Source organism: Balaenoptera ricei, chromosome 17 (genome assembly GCF_028023285.1).
Source record: "Balaenoptera ricei isolate mBalRic1 chromosome 17, mBalRic1.hap2, whole genome shotgun sequence".
Taxonomy (NCBI): domain Eukaryota; kingdom Metazoa; phylum Chordata; class Mammalia; order Artiodactyla; family Balaenopteridae; genus Balaenoptera; species Balaenoptera ricei.
The window spans coordinates 28,184,667-28,199,869 of record NC_082655.1 but is presented as its reverse complement, the minus strand read 5'-3'; the positions used below and the strand labels follow the sequence as shown (position 1 = coordinate 28,199,869).

Here is a 15,203-nt window from a genome sequence, read left to right as displayed (position 1 = left end):
TGGTATGGGGATTCTGTGGGTTTAAGGAAAGGGGGCATGGTTGGAGCGGAGGCACTGTGTGTAGAAACTAGAGCAACACGGGACGAGCCCAGACACTCCGAAAAACATCAGCCTGTATAGCCAGCAACGTTCACAAAAATCCTACTCCTGACCAAGCCCCGGTAGCTGCCACGCCGGCCTCCGCCGCTCACCCCGCCCCCCAACGCTCATTGGCTCTCAGCCCCGACGCCGGACCCGTAGCCTCTCGCCTATTGGGCCAGACAGGACCTGGGGCGGGGTGCAGAAACAAGAGTTTGGGACTACTGAGAGCCGCCTTCGAGGGCTAAGGAGAGGCAGGAGGGGGGACTGGGGGAGGGTTTCCCGACGAGGGGGCGAATATGGCAGCTGCGCGGCGGCAGCGGCGGCTGAGACGGAGCGCGCGCCCGGCTTTGAATGAGCGGGGCTGGGACTGAACCGGCGGAGCGCAAGCTCGAGGAAGCGACCGGCAGCGCGCGTGCGCGCGCCTTGTGTGCGCGCGCAGCCCACGGCAGCTCGGAGCCTCCGCCGGGCGGGCGGGGAGGGGGAGGGGCAGGTGAGTGTGTGCGGTTCGCGCGCCCTCGAGGGGCTTCCCTCCCCCACCCCCATCCCGATCCGGACCCGGGTCTTGGCGGGGGGGTGTCCTCGGCCCTTCCCCAGTTAGCCCTCGTCTCTGCCCCGCACTTCCCGCCCTCCCACCTTCCTTTTCGCCCCTCCACCCGGTTTCCCCCCACCGAGGCCGACTGCCACTCTACGGTACTGTTTCCGGGTCAGGGTGACCTCTGGGGTGAGGGAACCGCGACCCGGAGCGGGCCCCGGGCGTGCAGCCCTCACCATGCGGGCTCACGCGTGGGAGACCGTGCTGCGGGGCTCCAACCGGAATTCCCGAGTCCCCAGATCCGCCCCCCACAGGAAAATTTGCCCGTTCTTCCTGCCCTTCCTCTACAAGCCTTGCTCCTTCCCAAGCAGATTTTTCTAAAATCCAAATCCCAGTGCACTCGGCACCCACTTGGAGCAATTGAGAGCGTTTTCACCAAACGCCGTACATATGGCGTCGGATTGTGCAACCTGAAAACGCTCCTGTTGTTTTTCGCATCTGTACAGTGGGTATGATTTTTTTTTATCAATTTCAAGTGAAATTGAAATTAACTGAAGTTAAAACATTTTAGTTATGAAACTCGTTCCTTTTGAGCCTTTCAGGAGACTTTACTTTGCCTTTGTAAGAGCCTCACTGGTATTTGAGGGCCTGACTTTGAGTTGCCTTAGATGGTCCAGTGTTCCCCCGCTCTCACGTTCTACTTCTAGTTCCCCTTCTCTTACCGCTACCGAACTTTGGTTTTTCAAATTTAAGTGAGGTCAGGTGGTTTTATTTTTGGAGCCTTGTGATATACCTTAACCTACTTCAGAGATATACAGACTTAATTTGAGGATATTCTGTACTGTACTAGATTATATGGTGTTTCAAATTTTGGTATTAAAAAAATTCAAAAATATAGTTTTAGAAATACAGCAATTAGTGACTTGTTTAGTGTGTACCAACATAGATTTTGGCTTGGCTTATTTAACAATTTGTGATATAGTGACTCTACTGAAAAGATCTCGCCAGCAGTTTACATGGAATTACAGGGAGGAAGGATACATTTAATCTTTCAGTTTCTAATGCAGCATTCTTTTTTAAAATTGTAGGTGAATCTTTTTCACTTGACACAGCCAAGCTGTCATTCCTGTTGATTTCCTAGAGATGTCATTTGTCCAAAAGCGCTGAGGGTAGGTTGCTTTATGGTTCTGAACCTTATTTCGGCTACATCTCAAGTTTTTGTATTTTTGTAGTAATTTTTAAGGAAACTTTAATTTTAAAGTTAGATTATATTAGCATTTCTCAGTTCTAGAAAGTATTTCGACAGAGTAAAAATGCAAGTAGCTTAAGATGTGTACTTCGCAGACTGGTGATCTAGAGAGCGTTTCAAAAATCAACTGAGGCAATGAGTGTAGAATTTAAGAAGAGGTTTCTTAAATGGGATGTGGTGTGGGAAGAGCCTGGGCTTTGGGGTCAGTCTCTTTAACTTCTGGGTGAGTGAATGTGAACTTCACTAGCAGTTGAGCCTCATCTGTTAAATGGGAATAGTGAAACTCACCTCCTTTGTTTGTCTTTAGGATTCCAGTGAGGCCATAGAAGGTACATTGTCTAGAACTATATTGAGTGCTCAAGGAATGATAATTTCCCTTCGTTCAACAAATATTTGAGTACCTACAATGTGCTTAGCGTTGGCTAAGACCTAGAAATACCAACTGAGCAAGACTGATGGGGCCCTGCCTCCCTAGTCCCTTGCATTGTCACTAGCTTGTGACAGTTGAGCAGCGTACACAGGGTTTCTGTGTACTGGGTCAGTAGTGTTTCCCATCACCTGGGGTAGTATCTGTTACATAGTAGGTGCTAAATATACGTGTGTGTGATACACGCACACACACACACACACTGAAATGGATTGGAACATTAAGTAAATATGGGTCCCAAAGAACTGATTCCTGCCTTCAAATCAGTGTAATTGATAAAATCAAAAGTGTTGCTTGATGGTTAACATGATTGCATTTTCCCCCATTTCAGGTGCAATTGGTTGGAAAATTTATCTCGGAAATTATAATACCATCACTGAATTACTAAGAATGTTTATTATTAGTGAGGTATTCTTGGCTTTTGAATTAAATAGACCTAGATTTGAATCTAGATCATTGGGTGTGGGAACATGGAAACATGAGCTTACTCTCTGCTTCAATTCTATGAAAAGAGAACAATAATATCTATCTCATAAGATGGTTTTATGGTGAGATAATACTTAAGTAGTGCTTGGCACATAGCAGCTAGTCAGTGAATATTAGTTTTTCTCTTTTATTAATCACAAAAGCAACTTTTCCACAGAATGAGGATATTCTTAATTGCTAGGGAGAGAATTCTATTCTGGTGTCAATAATAGTCCCACTTTCTGATTTACTGTTGGAACAAAACTTTAAATTTTATTTTTAGTTACCATTAAAGTCATTCAAGTTGACAAATACTTATTGAACAATGACACATAGCAGTATTTGTGGCAGGGCGATGACCATTGTTACCAAGCCTTTATATGAAACTTATTCTCAACTCTTCATTCATGTAAATCCTGAGACCTACTCTTTTCCCCAGTCCTTAAATATTAAATGTCTTCTCCCTTCAAAACATCCTGATAGAGTATCTCCTCAACTCTTTCCCCTTTTCTCCCTAGTGCCACATGCTCTACGGTCTCTTTTCTAGCTCTCTTTTTCTGTTTATAATTTTTCTGAAAATTTAGGCTAAATCTTCATTTAGGGAAGTTTGCTTTCTTTTGGTTGAGAATTTTATTCTTGACAAATTTGCTTTAAAATGAAGCTTTTATTCATCATCTTAATTGTTCAGATCATTCTGCTCATAATGAAGCAATCAAACCTTTCTTTCACGTCTTATTTTGCAAATAGTAACTGGAGGTAACAGATGAATAAGATCCTCACGGGAAGGATTGTACAGGATGAATACAGTATATAGAAATAACTATGGTACAAAATAGAAAATACAGGTTCAGTAAGAAAGGTGCAGTAAGAAAAATACTGCAATTAAAAAGACTTTGCAGTAGTTCAGCAAGAAGTAATAAAGGCTTATGCTAGGGAGATTGCAGTGGAAATAGGGAAGAATATGGGTAGTATTAGGAAATGGAATTAGGTCTTTTTGGCAGTTTGCATGTAAGGGGATAAGAGAAAGGAGTCAAAGGTGTTGCATTTTTTGAATCCTGTTAAATTGCTGTTTGGGGATGGTTTTGACAGAAGTATTTTAGGTACTTGAACAGTGAAATTCTTAATATTTTCTTCATTCAGTTTCTTTTAGAGTCACATTCTTTTCATCCTCTCAGTAGGCCAACTCCAGGCATAGGCATTCAGAAAATCATTCAATGCATATGGCGATACGACCTGCACATGTACAAAATGCATGAGCATTGCTAAGGGAGCCTTTTGGAACTCTTCTTACTGAAAAGAGTCTACTTGCCCTTTACACCCTTCTAACCCTAGAAGTAGAAAGTGTTTTGCCTTTCTTTAGAAGGGATTGGCAATAGTGGCTCGACAGAGCAGTTTAGGATCAGGTACTGCAAGAGTTAACTGCATTTTCCTTGCTTTCTGATTTTGTTTCACTTTTATTATTTTTGTTTTGCTTTGTTTTGAACTTTCATATTAAGGTATAGTACACAAGCAGTGTATACAGTAAAATAAACTGGTGTTGCCACCACTCAAATTGAGATATAGACCTTAGTTCCCTCATGCTTCTATACCATCCCCCCAATCAGAGGTGAACACCATCTTTTATTACGTAATTTTTAACCAGTCAGTGTAATATCTTACTAGTTGAGAAAATTATTACATGCTCTTTTCAAGACTTTAGGAGGTTATTGCTCATATCTAGTAATTGAAAACAAAGCAGTGCTCTCTCCTTTAATCCACATGAAATACTTTTTAAAATAGCATATTAGTACAGTGATGGTATATTTATCCAGGGAGATTTAAATATTTATGTTATATTTTAAATTTCATTGCTTATACCCATATAAGATAATTTTAAAATAAAAGCATCTCAGTTTTGCGTAGATGGAACATACAGCTATCCTTTTCGTTTGGCTCCATGATCGTTATTACTTAAGTTACATTTTATTCCCTTTTAAGTAAATATGTAGAGAACTGAAGTCCAAATATACTGTTTACTGTTTATTACTGTTTTTTTATTTTGGAAAAAAATATTAAATTATGTTTTCTTTTTTTGTTTTATGGAATCACTCTACTCCAAATATTGGTGTTAACCGACTGTAATGATTGCTTGGAAACTTTTTACTGATGGACTAGGAGTAGGATAAGTTTTAGTTGCAACTTTGTTATTAGTTTGTGCCTCACCTTGAACAGAAAAGTTAACTTCAGTGTATCTTAAGTTTGCTGGTTGAGAAAGCTAAGAAGTTGGATGATACATTGATACATTCAAATTACCCCAACATAAGAATCATGATTCTAAATGCTGACTCAGTAATTTTCCTCCTTTGACAGATGAAAGGCAAGGAAAAGCTAAAACATAAAAATTCCATTGTCAGAAACATCATTCCTCTGTGTGTGTGTGTGTGTGTGTGTGTGTGTGTGTACGTGTACATAACCTGTAATTTCTTGTGACTTGATTTAACATGTGATCTACTCTACCTCTATACTGGAAAAATAACCATCTCTCATGAATTAACAAATTTTAGTTTCCTTTTACCTCTTGTGTATTTATTTTGAGTCTCTGAATGAGGAAACTTATGGTTACTTAATATATTTAACTCTAACTTATGCCAAAACTCATTTTAAGAAATATTTAAATTAGTGATTGTTAGGATAATATATGTAGTACATATATGGTATAGGTGACTAAAATGTGTAAAGAAATATTTGGAAATAATGACCATGTTTAAAAGGCTAGCAAAATAATACCTGTTTTGCCATTTTTGAGAATTTTTTTTATCCTGTGGTTGCCTCGGCTTTAACTAGTTCCCAGTTCCTTAGCATTTCTTTTATATAAATCATATCTTTTGATTTAATCATAGGGAGGCAGTATGAGTGTGATCTTTTAGGACTCAATCATTAGACGACCTGGGTTCAGATTCCACTTTTGTAACTTAACGGCTCTGTGTCTTCGGGCAGCTTACTTAACCAGTCTGTGCCTTGGTTTCCCTATCTAAAATAGGAATAAAATAGTACTTACCTCCAGTCCTTCATAGGGTTGTTCTGAGCATTAAACGAGTTCTTACATGTAAAGCACTAAGAAAGCTTGTATTAGAGTAAGAGTTAGCTATTATGGTATGTTGAAATGCTGCTGTGAAATCAGAGTTCCATTCCTAGAGAAATTCTGTAATATGTTTCTTGTCACTAATTGACTTAGTTTCCTACTGAAAATTGGCTCTCCATAGTTACAGATAATCAATATAAAATAATGGTACAAATGACTTCTTTTAAGATTCTAATCAGAATCTGAAAACTCGTGATATAATACTTTTTTTTTAATGTCTTATTAGATCGTTTTTACTAGATTTTTGAGCTACAGTTGACACAAAATGAACTGCACATTTTTTAAATGTAAAATTTTATCAGTTTTGATTAATATATACACTCCTGTGAAACCATAACCACAATCAAAATAGTAAGTATATCCAGTACCTCCAAAAGTGTTTACTCATGCTCCTTTGTACTCCATCCCTCCCACCCCTTCCTGCCCCATCTCAAGGCACCACTGATCTATTTTCTGTCACTAGAGATTTGTTTGTATTTTCTAGAGTTGTTTTTTTTAAATAAATGGGATCATATAGTATATATTCTTTTTTTGTCTGGCTTCTTTCATTCAGCATAATTATTTTGAGATATATCCATGCTATTGCTTGCAATAGTAGTTCATTCTTTTTTATTGTTGAGTAGTGTTCTATTATATGTTTATACCACAATTTGTTTATCCATTCACCTGTTGATGTACATTTGGGTTGTTTCCAGTTTGGAGCTATTAAAAATAAAGCTGCTATTCAAAAATAACACGTTTTTGAATGGGTGTATGGTTTCATTTATCTTGGGTAAATTCCTAAGAGTAGAATGGTTGGGTCATATGCTACATGTTGGTTTAACTTTGTAAGAAACTGCCAACTGTTTTCCAAAATGTCTGTATCATTTTACCTTCCCACTACCAGTGTATGAGAGTTACGGTTGCTTCTCGTCCTTGACAGTACTTGGTAGTTTTAATTTGAGCCATTTAATGTGTGTGTAATGGTTTTTAAGTGTTTTTGTTTTTTTAACATCTTTATTGGAGTATAATTGTGTTACAGTGTTGTGTTAGTTTCTGCTGTATAACAAAGTGAAAAAAAAATGGAACGCTTCACGAACTTGCGTGTCATCCTTGTGCAGGGACCATGCTAATCTTCTCTGTATCGTTCCAATTTTAGTATATGTGCTGCCAAAGCGAGCACTAAGTGTTGTTTTAATTTACATTTCTCTGATGATTAATGATGTTGACCATTATTTCAATGTACTTATTTACCATTGTATATCTTCTTTGGTGAAGTGTCTATTCACACCTTTTGCCCATTTTTTAAAAATTAAGTTGTTTTCTTACTGAGTTTTGAGAGGTTCTTATGTATTCCAGATACAGGTTCTTTATCAGATATATGCTTTGCAAAGATTTTCTTCCAGTCTGTGGCTTGTCTTTTTATTCCCTTAACAGTGTTTTTGAATTGTAGAAGTTTTAAATTTTGATGAAGCCCTGTTTATCCATTTCTTTTTATGGATTGTGCTTTTGGTGTCGTATCTAAAAAAATCTTTGCCTAACCCAGGTCACAAAGATTTTGTCCAATTTTATTTTTCTACAAGTTTTGTAGTTTTAGTTTTTGTTTTTGTTTTTTTTGTCTGTGTTGGGTCTTCATTGCTGCTTGTGGCTTTCTCTAAGTGCAGCAAGCGAGGGCTACTCTTCCTTGTGGTGCTCAAGCTTCTCATTGTGGTGGCTTCTCTTGTTGCAGAGCACAAGCTCTAGATGCGTGGGCTTCAGTAGTTGTGGCATACGGGCTCTGTAGTTGTGGCTTGTGGGCTCTAGAGCACAGTCTCAGTAGTTGTGGTGCATGGGCTTAAGTTGCTCTGCAGCATGTGGGAGCTTCCCGGACCAGGGCTCGAACCCACGTCCCCTTCATTGGCAGGCAGATTCTTAACCACTGCGCCACCAGGGAAGTCCTAGTTTTAGGTTTTATATTTACGTCTGTGGTCCATTTTGAGTACTTTTTGTAAATGGTGTGAAATATGGATTGCAGTTTTTTGGGTTTTGGTGGCTTTTTTTTGGCATATGGGTATCCAGTTTTTCCAGCACTATTAGTCAGAAAGACTGTCCCTTCTCCACTGAATGGCCTTCACATGTTCATAAATTTCAGTTGTTCACATTTTGTGGGTCTATTTCTGTACCTTCCATTCTGTTGCATTGATCTATTTATCAGTCTTGACTCCAGTACTACATCATTTTGATTACTGTAGCTTTATAATGAATCTTGAAATCAGGTAGTATTAGCCCTTCTGCTTTGATTGTTTTCAACATTGTTTTGACCATTATAGGTCCTTTACGTTTCTATATGAATTTAAGAATTAGCTTATCAAATTTTAGAGAAGAAAGCTTGCTGAGATTTTGATTGGGATTTCACTGAATCTGTAGTTCAATTTAGGGAGATTTGATATCTTAACAGTATCAAGTCTTTGAGCCATGAAAGATCTTTAAGTTAATAAGGGTCTTTTAATTTCTCTCAGCAATATTTTATAGTTTCCAATACATAAGTCTTTCATTAGATTTGTCCCTAAGTACTTTATATTTTCTGTACTCTTATAATTTTTAAAAATTTTACTTTGTGATCGTTTGTTGCTAACATATAAAAATACAGTTGATTATAGATTCCATTGAATTTTCTACATAGACTATAGATACAGTTTTACTTCTTCCTTTCCAATCTGAATGCCTTTTATTTCCTTTTCTTCCTTGATTGCACTGGCCAGAACCTCTGCTACGGTTTTGAGCGGAAGTGACAAAAGCAGATGTGGTTATGTTGTTCATAATCTTAGGTGGGAAGTGTCCAGTTTTTCACCATTAAGTCTCATGTTACTATGGGTTTTTCACAGATGTCCTTGGTCAGGTTGAGAAAGTTCCCTTCTATTTCTAGTTGGTTGTTTTTAAGGAGTTTTGTGTCTGTTCATAAGATACTTGGTCTCTAGTTTTCTTTTCTGATAATGTCTTTAGTTTAGATTAGTATCAGTGTAATGGTAGCCTCATAGAATGAGTTGATAAAAAATCCGTCTCCTTCAGTTTTCTGGCAGTGTGTGTAGAATTGGTATTACTTCTTAAGTATTTGATAGAATTCACTCATGAAGCCATCTGGGCTTGGGGGATTTTTAACTACAAATTCAGTTTCTTTAATAAATACAGAGATTTTCAGGTTATCTATTTTTTCTTGCTGTGCTTTCATAACTTGTTTCTTTCAAGGAACTTGTCCATTTCATCTTGTCAAATATAGGCATAAAGTTATAATACTTTCTCAATATCCTCTTCATATTTGCAGACTCTCTAGTAATGTCACCTCTCTTTTATGATATTGGCATAATTTGTTATTAGGGACATGTGTTTTGGGTTCTTAAGTACTTTTGATTAACTGACCCCTTTATCATTATGAAATGAACATTTTTATGCCTGCTAATATTATTTTCCCTAAAAATCTGCTCTCTGACATTGAAATAGTCAATTTAACTTTCTTTTGATTAGTGTTAGAATGGTATATTTTTCCCTCATCCTTTTGCTTTTAACCTATTTGTGTTTTTATACTTAAAGTACATTTTTTGTAGGCAGCATGTAATGATATAATTCCTTTTTTTATCCTATCTAACAATCTCTGGCTTTAAATTTGCATTTAATGAGATTATTGCTCCAGTTGGGTTTAATTCTGTCCTCTTGCTATTTGTTGTCCTGTCTAATATTTGTTCCCCTTTACCTTGTTTTCTGCTACTTTTTCTATTGAGTATTTTCTGTCTTCTCTGTTGGCTTATTAGCTATAACTGGACTTTACCCCTCAGAGAATATGATTTAATTGATTTACTAGGGGTGGGCCCAGTTATCATTTCTTTAAGTATGTGTGAACTACTGGACTAGATGATCTCTATAGTTCACTTCCAGTTTATTAGCTATGTGCCCATAAGTTATTTGACCTCTCTTAATTTCCTCATCTACAAAATGGGTATGATAAAATGTATCTGTCTTGAAGTTAAAAGTTTTAAATATTTTGAATAGTATTAATATGTTCATATGATTCAAATTTCAAAAGGTACAGAAGACTCAGTATATACTGTTTTATACTTTTTTGATTTTTTCATTTTTTAATAGAAAACAAATTATAAATAAATTGTAAATAGATAATTTAAGTACAATTTAAAAGGCCATTCTGAGAATAGTTTGAAAAGGTCTTTTTTCCTCCCAACTATTCAAAACTTTCTTGTCAATATGATTTACATTTTAATTTTTAAATTTACTGTGTTATATTTGTACTTTCTAAAGGAAAGTAAAAAATATGTCTGACTTTTACAGTTCATAGTAGGACTTTTCAGGTTGACTTCAGAACACTAGTATAGCTTATGAAATCACTTTAATGCATTTATTTTTGTGCTTTTTTCCACAGGTTTTGATTCCCACCATGGCTATCACACAGTTTCGGTTATTTAAAGTTTGTACCTGCCTAGCAACAGTATTCTCATTCCTAAAGAGATTAATATGCAGGTAAAGAAATTTTATGTTCAAATTTACCTGGTTATCTTCTTGCTGATTTTAGATACAGTCATATAACTACAAAAAGGCAGGACATATTATATTTAAGCTAAATATCTTGATTACAATATTCATTTATTAATCTCTAGTATTTTTTATATTTTTTTCAGATTTTTATATATTTTTTCAGATCTAGAAAGTAGAGGTTCAGTTCTTTTCTTTCAAATTCTTACATCTTCCATTAAAATAACATTCTTAGTACTATAGAATTTCAGAGATAAACAAACTAACTTTCATTGTTGTAATCATCAGAAAGTTTTTATGTACATAATTGTTTTATTATCAGGATGTTTTAAGATGGTTAGGTGGAATTAGGCATAGGTATTTTTTTTTTTCTTTTTTTCTTTTTTTCTTTTTATTTATTTTTGACTGCATTGGGTCTTTGTTGCTGTGTGCGGGCTTTCTCCAGTTGTGGCGAGCGGGGACCACCCTTCTTTGTGGTGTGCGGGCCTCTCATTGCGGTGGCCTCTCCCGTTGCAGAGCAAGGGCTCTAGGTGCGCGGGCTTCAGTAGTTATGGCTTGCAGGCTCTAGAGTGTAGGCTCAGTAGTTGTGGCGCATGGGCTTAGTTGCTCTGCAGCATGTGGGATCCTCCGGAACCAGGGCTCACACCCCTGTCCCCTGCATTGGCAGGCAGATTCTTAACCACTGTGCCACCAGGGAAGCCCCCATAGGTATTTCTTTACATACTACATTATGAGTGTTATTTTTATGTTAAAAAAAAAAAAAAAAAACTTTAACAGAGAAACCCCAAACAGAATAGATTTTTTTTTTTTTTGTCTCTTAAATATTCCAGAATGTACAGGTAGTCCAGGGTAGATAAGTCCTTCTGCTTCAGTAAGTCATTCAGAGACTCAGATTCCTTCTATTTTATCATACTACCAGACCCTAGAGCTGTAGTTCCTAAACCATATGCCAAGGTACTTCAGGGCTTGCATTACACTCACGGGGTACTGTAGGATACTTTAAATTTTCCAACAAAACACAATAAATGTGATAGTGTTTATTAAACGCTAAACAAACTGTTGGCTCAGGGTAGTTCACATTTGCAACATTAGATCCTGCAGTATGTTTTGATGATGTTCTTGAATATTTGAGATAAGTTTTTGTTTACTTGTATTTTGGGTGACCTATCTTTGCAAAGCTAGGTTGTAATTAAAAGCAAGTACTAAACCAAAATTAATATGGAACAGAAAATAAGGGTGAGTCCAAGGCTTGAGAAGCTGTGCAGTATCCAACAGGCACACACATTCCATTAATAAGTAATTGTGGTTATTAAAGAGTGAAATCAACATATTATTTTTTCTTTAAATTCATATGTATTTTTTTCTAATGGCTACTAAGCAGATAGGACATATATAAGTATTGAATTGTTCGGGCCCAACTACTTAATCAGTGGAATTGTTAGGTATTTCTTTTGGCCTAGGAGTACTGTGAAAAAAGTACCCACACAGTAAGAGTAGGATAGAATAAAAGAGGAAATGGAGGGCAATCAGCTCTTTTTTTTAGTGGATATGATTTAGAAGTTACACACAATTCTGTTCACAGCCTATTATCCAGAGCTTAGCCACCTAGCTGCAAGGGAGGCTAAGAAATGTAATCTCAAGCTAAATGGCCATTTTATGACTACTAAAACTCTGAAGATTAAGTGGCATTGAATTTATTGTTAGAAGTAGCATAGCCAGAAAAAAACTAGGTTAAAGCAGGATGAGTATGGGTATTAATGCCAGGAGGCTGGAGGTTAAAAAGAAGTAGTTGTGTTAACAGTGGTGATAAATTATAGGTGTTTTTCTCTTTGCATCTGTTATTTTCTAAAACTTTTGTTGAATATAGATTTTAGTATAAGATACTGCATTTGATTTAAAAATATTAAGGACATTTCTGTTGTCACTATGAACTTCTTTTGTCAACATAAATATATTTAGGATTGATTGTATGTTCAGTTTTAAAGAAAACTGACCCTTTGTTAGAATAAACTTTTCTTGTCAGAAAGAACCTAGATCATGTGGTCTAAAATACCAGGTTTACATCATAAATTTAGTAGTAGACTGTATTTTTTATTCATCCTTTAAACAAAGTACGATTTCTAAACTTAGCTGACTTTACCGACTAGTTCTAAGCCGATGCTTCATAGATTATTTGAAATGAAGCAAGTGACTAACCATTTATAATAGCTACCATTTTTTAATGTCTTATTAAAAAGCAGGCACAGTCTAGTGTCTAGCTACTTTAAATGTCAGTTAAATCCTCACAACAACCTTGCAAATGTAGGTTTGAATACCTGCCTTTTACAGATGAGGATACTCAGGCTGAGAGATAGGTAATTCTAACTAGATTCATAATTAATAGAAGTGACATTGAAAACCATGGTTTACACAGATTCCATAGCCCATGCTCTTAACAACTCTGTGACAATACTTACCTACTTTAATATAGTACTTTTCCCACTAATCCTTAAAACTTGTTGGGTACAGTTTATAGTTCAACCCAGTGATTTTCAAACTTCTTAATAGTTGAATAGTAATCTTAATGAGAAACCAACTATGTAAAACAAAAGCCAGGCCACCCTGGTTAAAACAGCATAGGTATCCGAGAGCTTCACTTAACAGAATTCACAGTACTCTTAGGAGCATGGTTTGAAATCAGTTTGTGTTTTTGTTTTTGGCTTTATAGTCCTCCTGAGTTTGACTATAATTCTGAATCCTAAGCCAAAAAGCCATTGTGTTATCCTGTCCAGTATTTTCAAAATATTTAAAAGATATTTGATATATGCCTTTTCTTTTCATATCTTAACAAACAATTGTTAATTATTAAAATAAATAATTCAAAAATTGAAAAAGACCTTCTCTTATAAGCCTTAAGTTACTGTCCGTAGTGCTTTTTACCCATGCTTGTTTTGGTAGTTTCTTGAAATAAACTATTTCATTTTTGTTTTAGATCTGGCAGAGGACGGAAATTAAGTGGAGACCAAATAACTTTGCCAACTACAGTTGATTATTCATCAGTTCCTAAGCAGGTAATTTTTTTTTTTGAATGTTGGATAAGTGGTCCAGAACCATATTTTTCAAACTGGATTGCCGACCATTAGTATGTCATGAAATTAATTTGGTAGTCAGGGTCAGGATTTTTATTGTTGTTATTAAATTTTTTTATTATAAAATTTTTATTTTGTTCTTTATTTTCTGTTTCTTTGCTGAGGTTTTCTTTTTTATTGGTCTTAAGAGTGTTTGCTATTGCTTATTAGAGCATTTTTATAATAACTATTTTAAAGTCTTAGATAATTCCAACATTTATATCATCTTGGGGTTTGTGTCTGTTGATTGACTTTTTCCATTCAAGTTGAGATTTCTTCATTGTTCATTTGCAGGTTACTTCATGGATATGTTGAATATTATGTTTGGGACTCTATCTTATTTAAATACTATAAAGAATGTTATTATTTTATCAGGCAATAAACCTGGTTAAGGTTAGGTTGCAAGTTCCAAGTCTCCTTCTGTGGGCTGTAATTTTAATGTCAGTTCAATTTTTAAAGCAAAAAAATTTTCTTTTGTTTTGTTGTTTTTTTTTAATGGGTAGAACAGAATGTCTAACTCATAGAATATTTCTTTTAAACTTTTCATCTAGTTTTGGTATGTGGTATAAAATTTGTATTTTCCCATTGTTCAAAAAGTTTGAATAACCAATGTTTTAGAAAGCTCATTTTTCTAATAAATGATGAATTTTGTGGCTGACAGTGTTGATCATTTAAATTTAGACAGATGTTGAAGAGTGGACTTCCTGGGATGAAGATGCACCCACAAGTGTAAAGATTGAAGGAGGGAATGGGAATGTGGCAACACAGCAAAATGCTTTAGAACAACTGGAACCTGACTATTTTAAGGACATGACACCAACTATAAGGAAAACCCAGAAAGTATGTTAAAAATTTGTGCTTTTTGAGATTAAACTATTAAACCGCTCTTCAGATTCCTATAATTAAAATTAGTATAATTAGTATTTGTTAGAAAGCCTATTTCTAATTAGCAATTATGTTTTCTGTCATGTTAAAGAAGCTTATATATTCAAGTGACCTGGACATAGATCTAGTAAACTGTACCCCCAAGTCTTTTAAAATTGTGTCTAAGCATTTATAGAAATCCTACTGTATGTCAGATTCTAGACTCCAGTCTCTGCTATGGAGACTAAGCTGGATAAGATACAGTTCTAACCTTAAAAGATTAGTTCACAGTTCAGTGATGTCTACAAACTGTTAAGTAGTTTCCATTGTTTATAACCATTATCAAACTGATGCAAGACTCTGAGAACTTAGTGTAATTGTTGTGGGTTTGTGTAGTCATCCACACTTTATTTTATCCCTTTTGAGTTATATAGTTATATATGGACAATCACTTAAAGATGCAGGGAATTATTAGAAAAAGAACAATGGCTGAGTATTTTCCTTTCTTTTTATCAAAATAGTACATGTACATTTGAGAGTTGTTTTTAAATTTATTTATTTATTTTTGGCTGCGTTGGATCTTCATTGCTGCACGCGGGCTTTCTCTAGTTGCGGCGAGCTGGAACTACTCTTCATTGCGGTGCACGGGCTTCTCATTGCAGTGGCTTCTCTTGTTGCATAGCACGGGCTCTAGGCGCGCGGGCTTCAGTAGTTGTGGCACATGGGCTCAGTAGTTGTGGCACACGGGCTTAGTTGCTCTGTGGCATGTGGGATCTTCCTGGACCAGGGCTCGAACCCGTGTCCCCTGCATTGGCAGGCGGATTCCTAAGCATTGTGCCACCAGGGAAGTCCCTGAAAAT

At 36.3% G+C, this 15,203-nt stretch overlaps 1 protein-coding gene and 1 non-coding gene across 2 annotated transcripts in view; one reads left to right on the top strand and one right to left on the bottom strand.

Annotated features, from left to right (window-relative positions):
• Positions 1–432: 432 nt before the first annotated feature.
• EBAG9 (estrogen receptor binding site associated antigen 9) overlaps positions 433–15,203 on the top strand; it is a 32,455-nt gene continuing 17,684 nt past the window's right edge. Inside the window, exons 1-4 of the mRNA XM_059902415.1 lie at positions 433–1,122; positions 10,263–10,360; positions 13,344–13,422; positions 14,161–14,319. Coding sequence (XP_059758398.1) covers positions 433–1,122; positions 10,263–10,360; positions 13,344–13,422; positions 14,161–14,319 — 1,026 coding nt within the window. The remainder of the gene's footprint in view (positions 1,123–10,262; positions 10,361–13,343; positions 13,423–14,160; positions 14,320–15,203) is intronic.
• LOC132352129 (U6 spliceosomal RNA) lies at positions 6,931–7,037 on the bottom strand. The gene has a single exon (XR_009498597.1). It is a non-coding gene; the product is annotated as a U6 spliceosomal RNA (small nuclear RNA).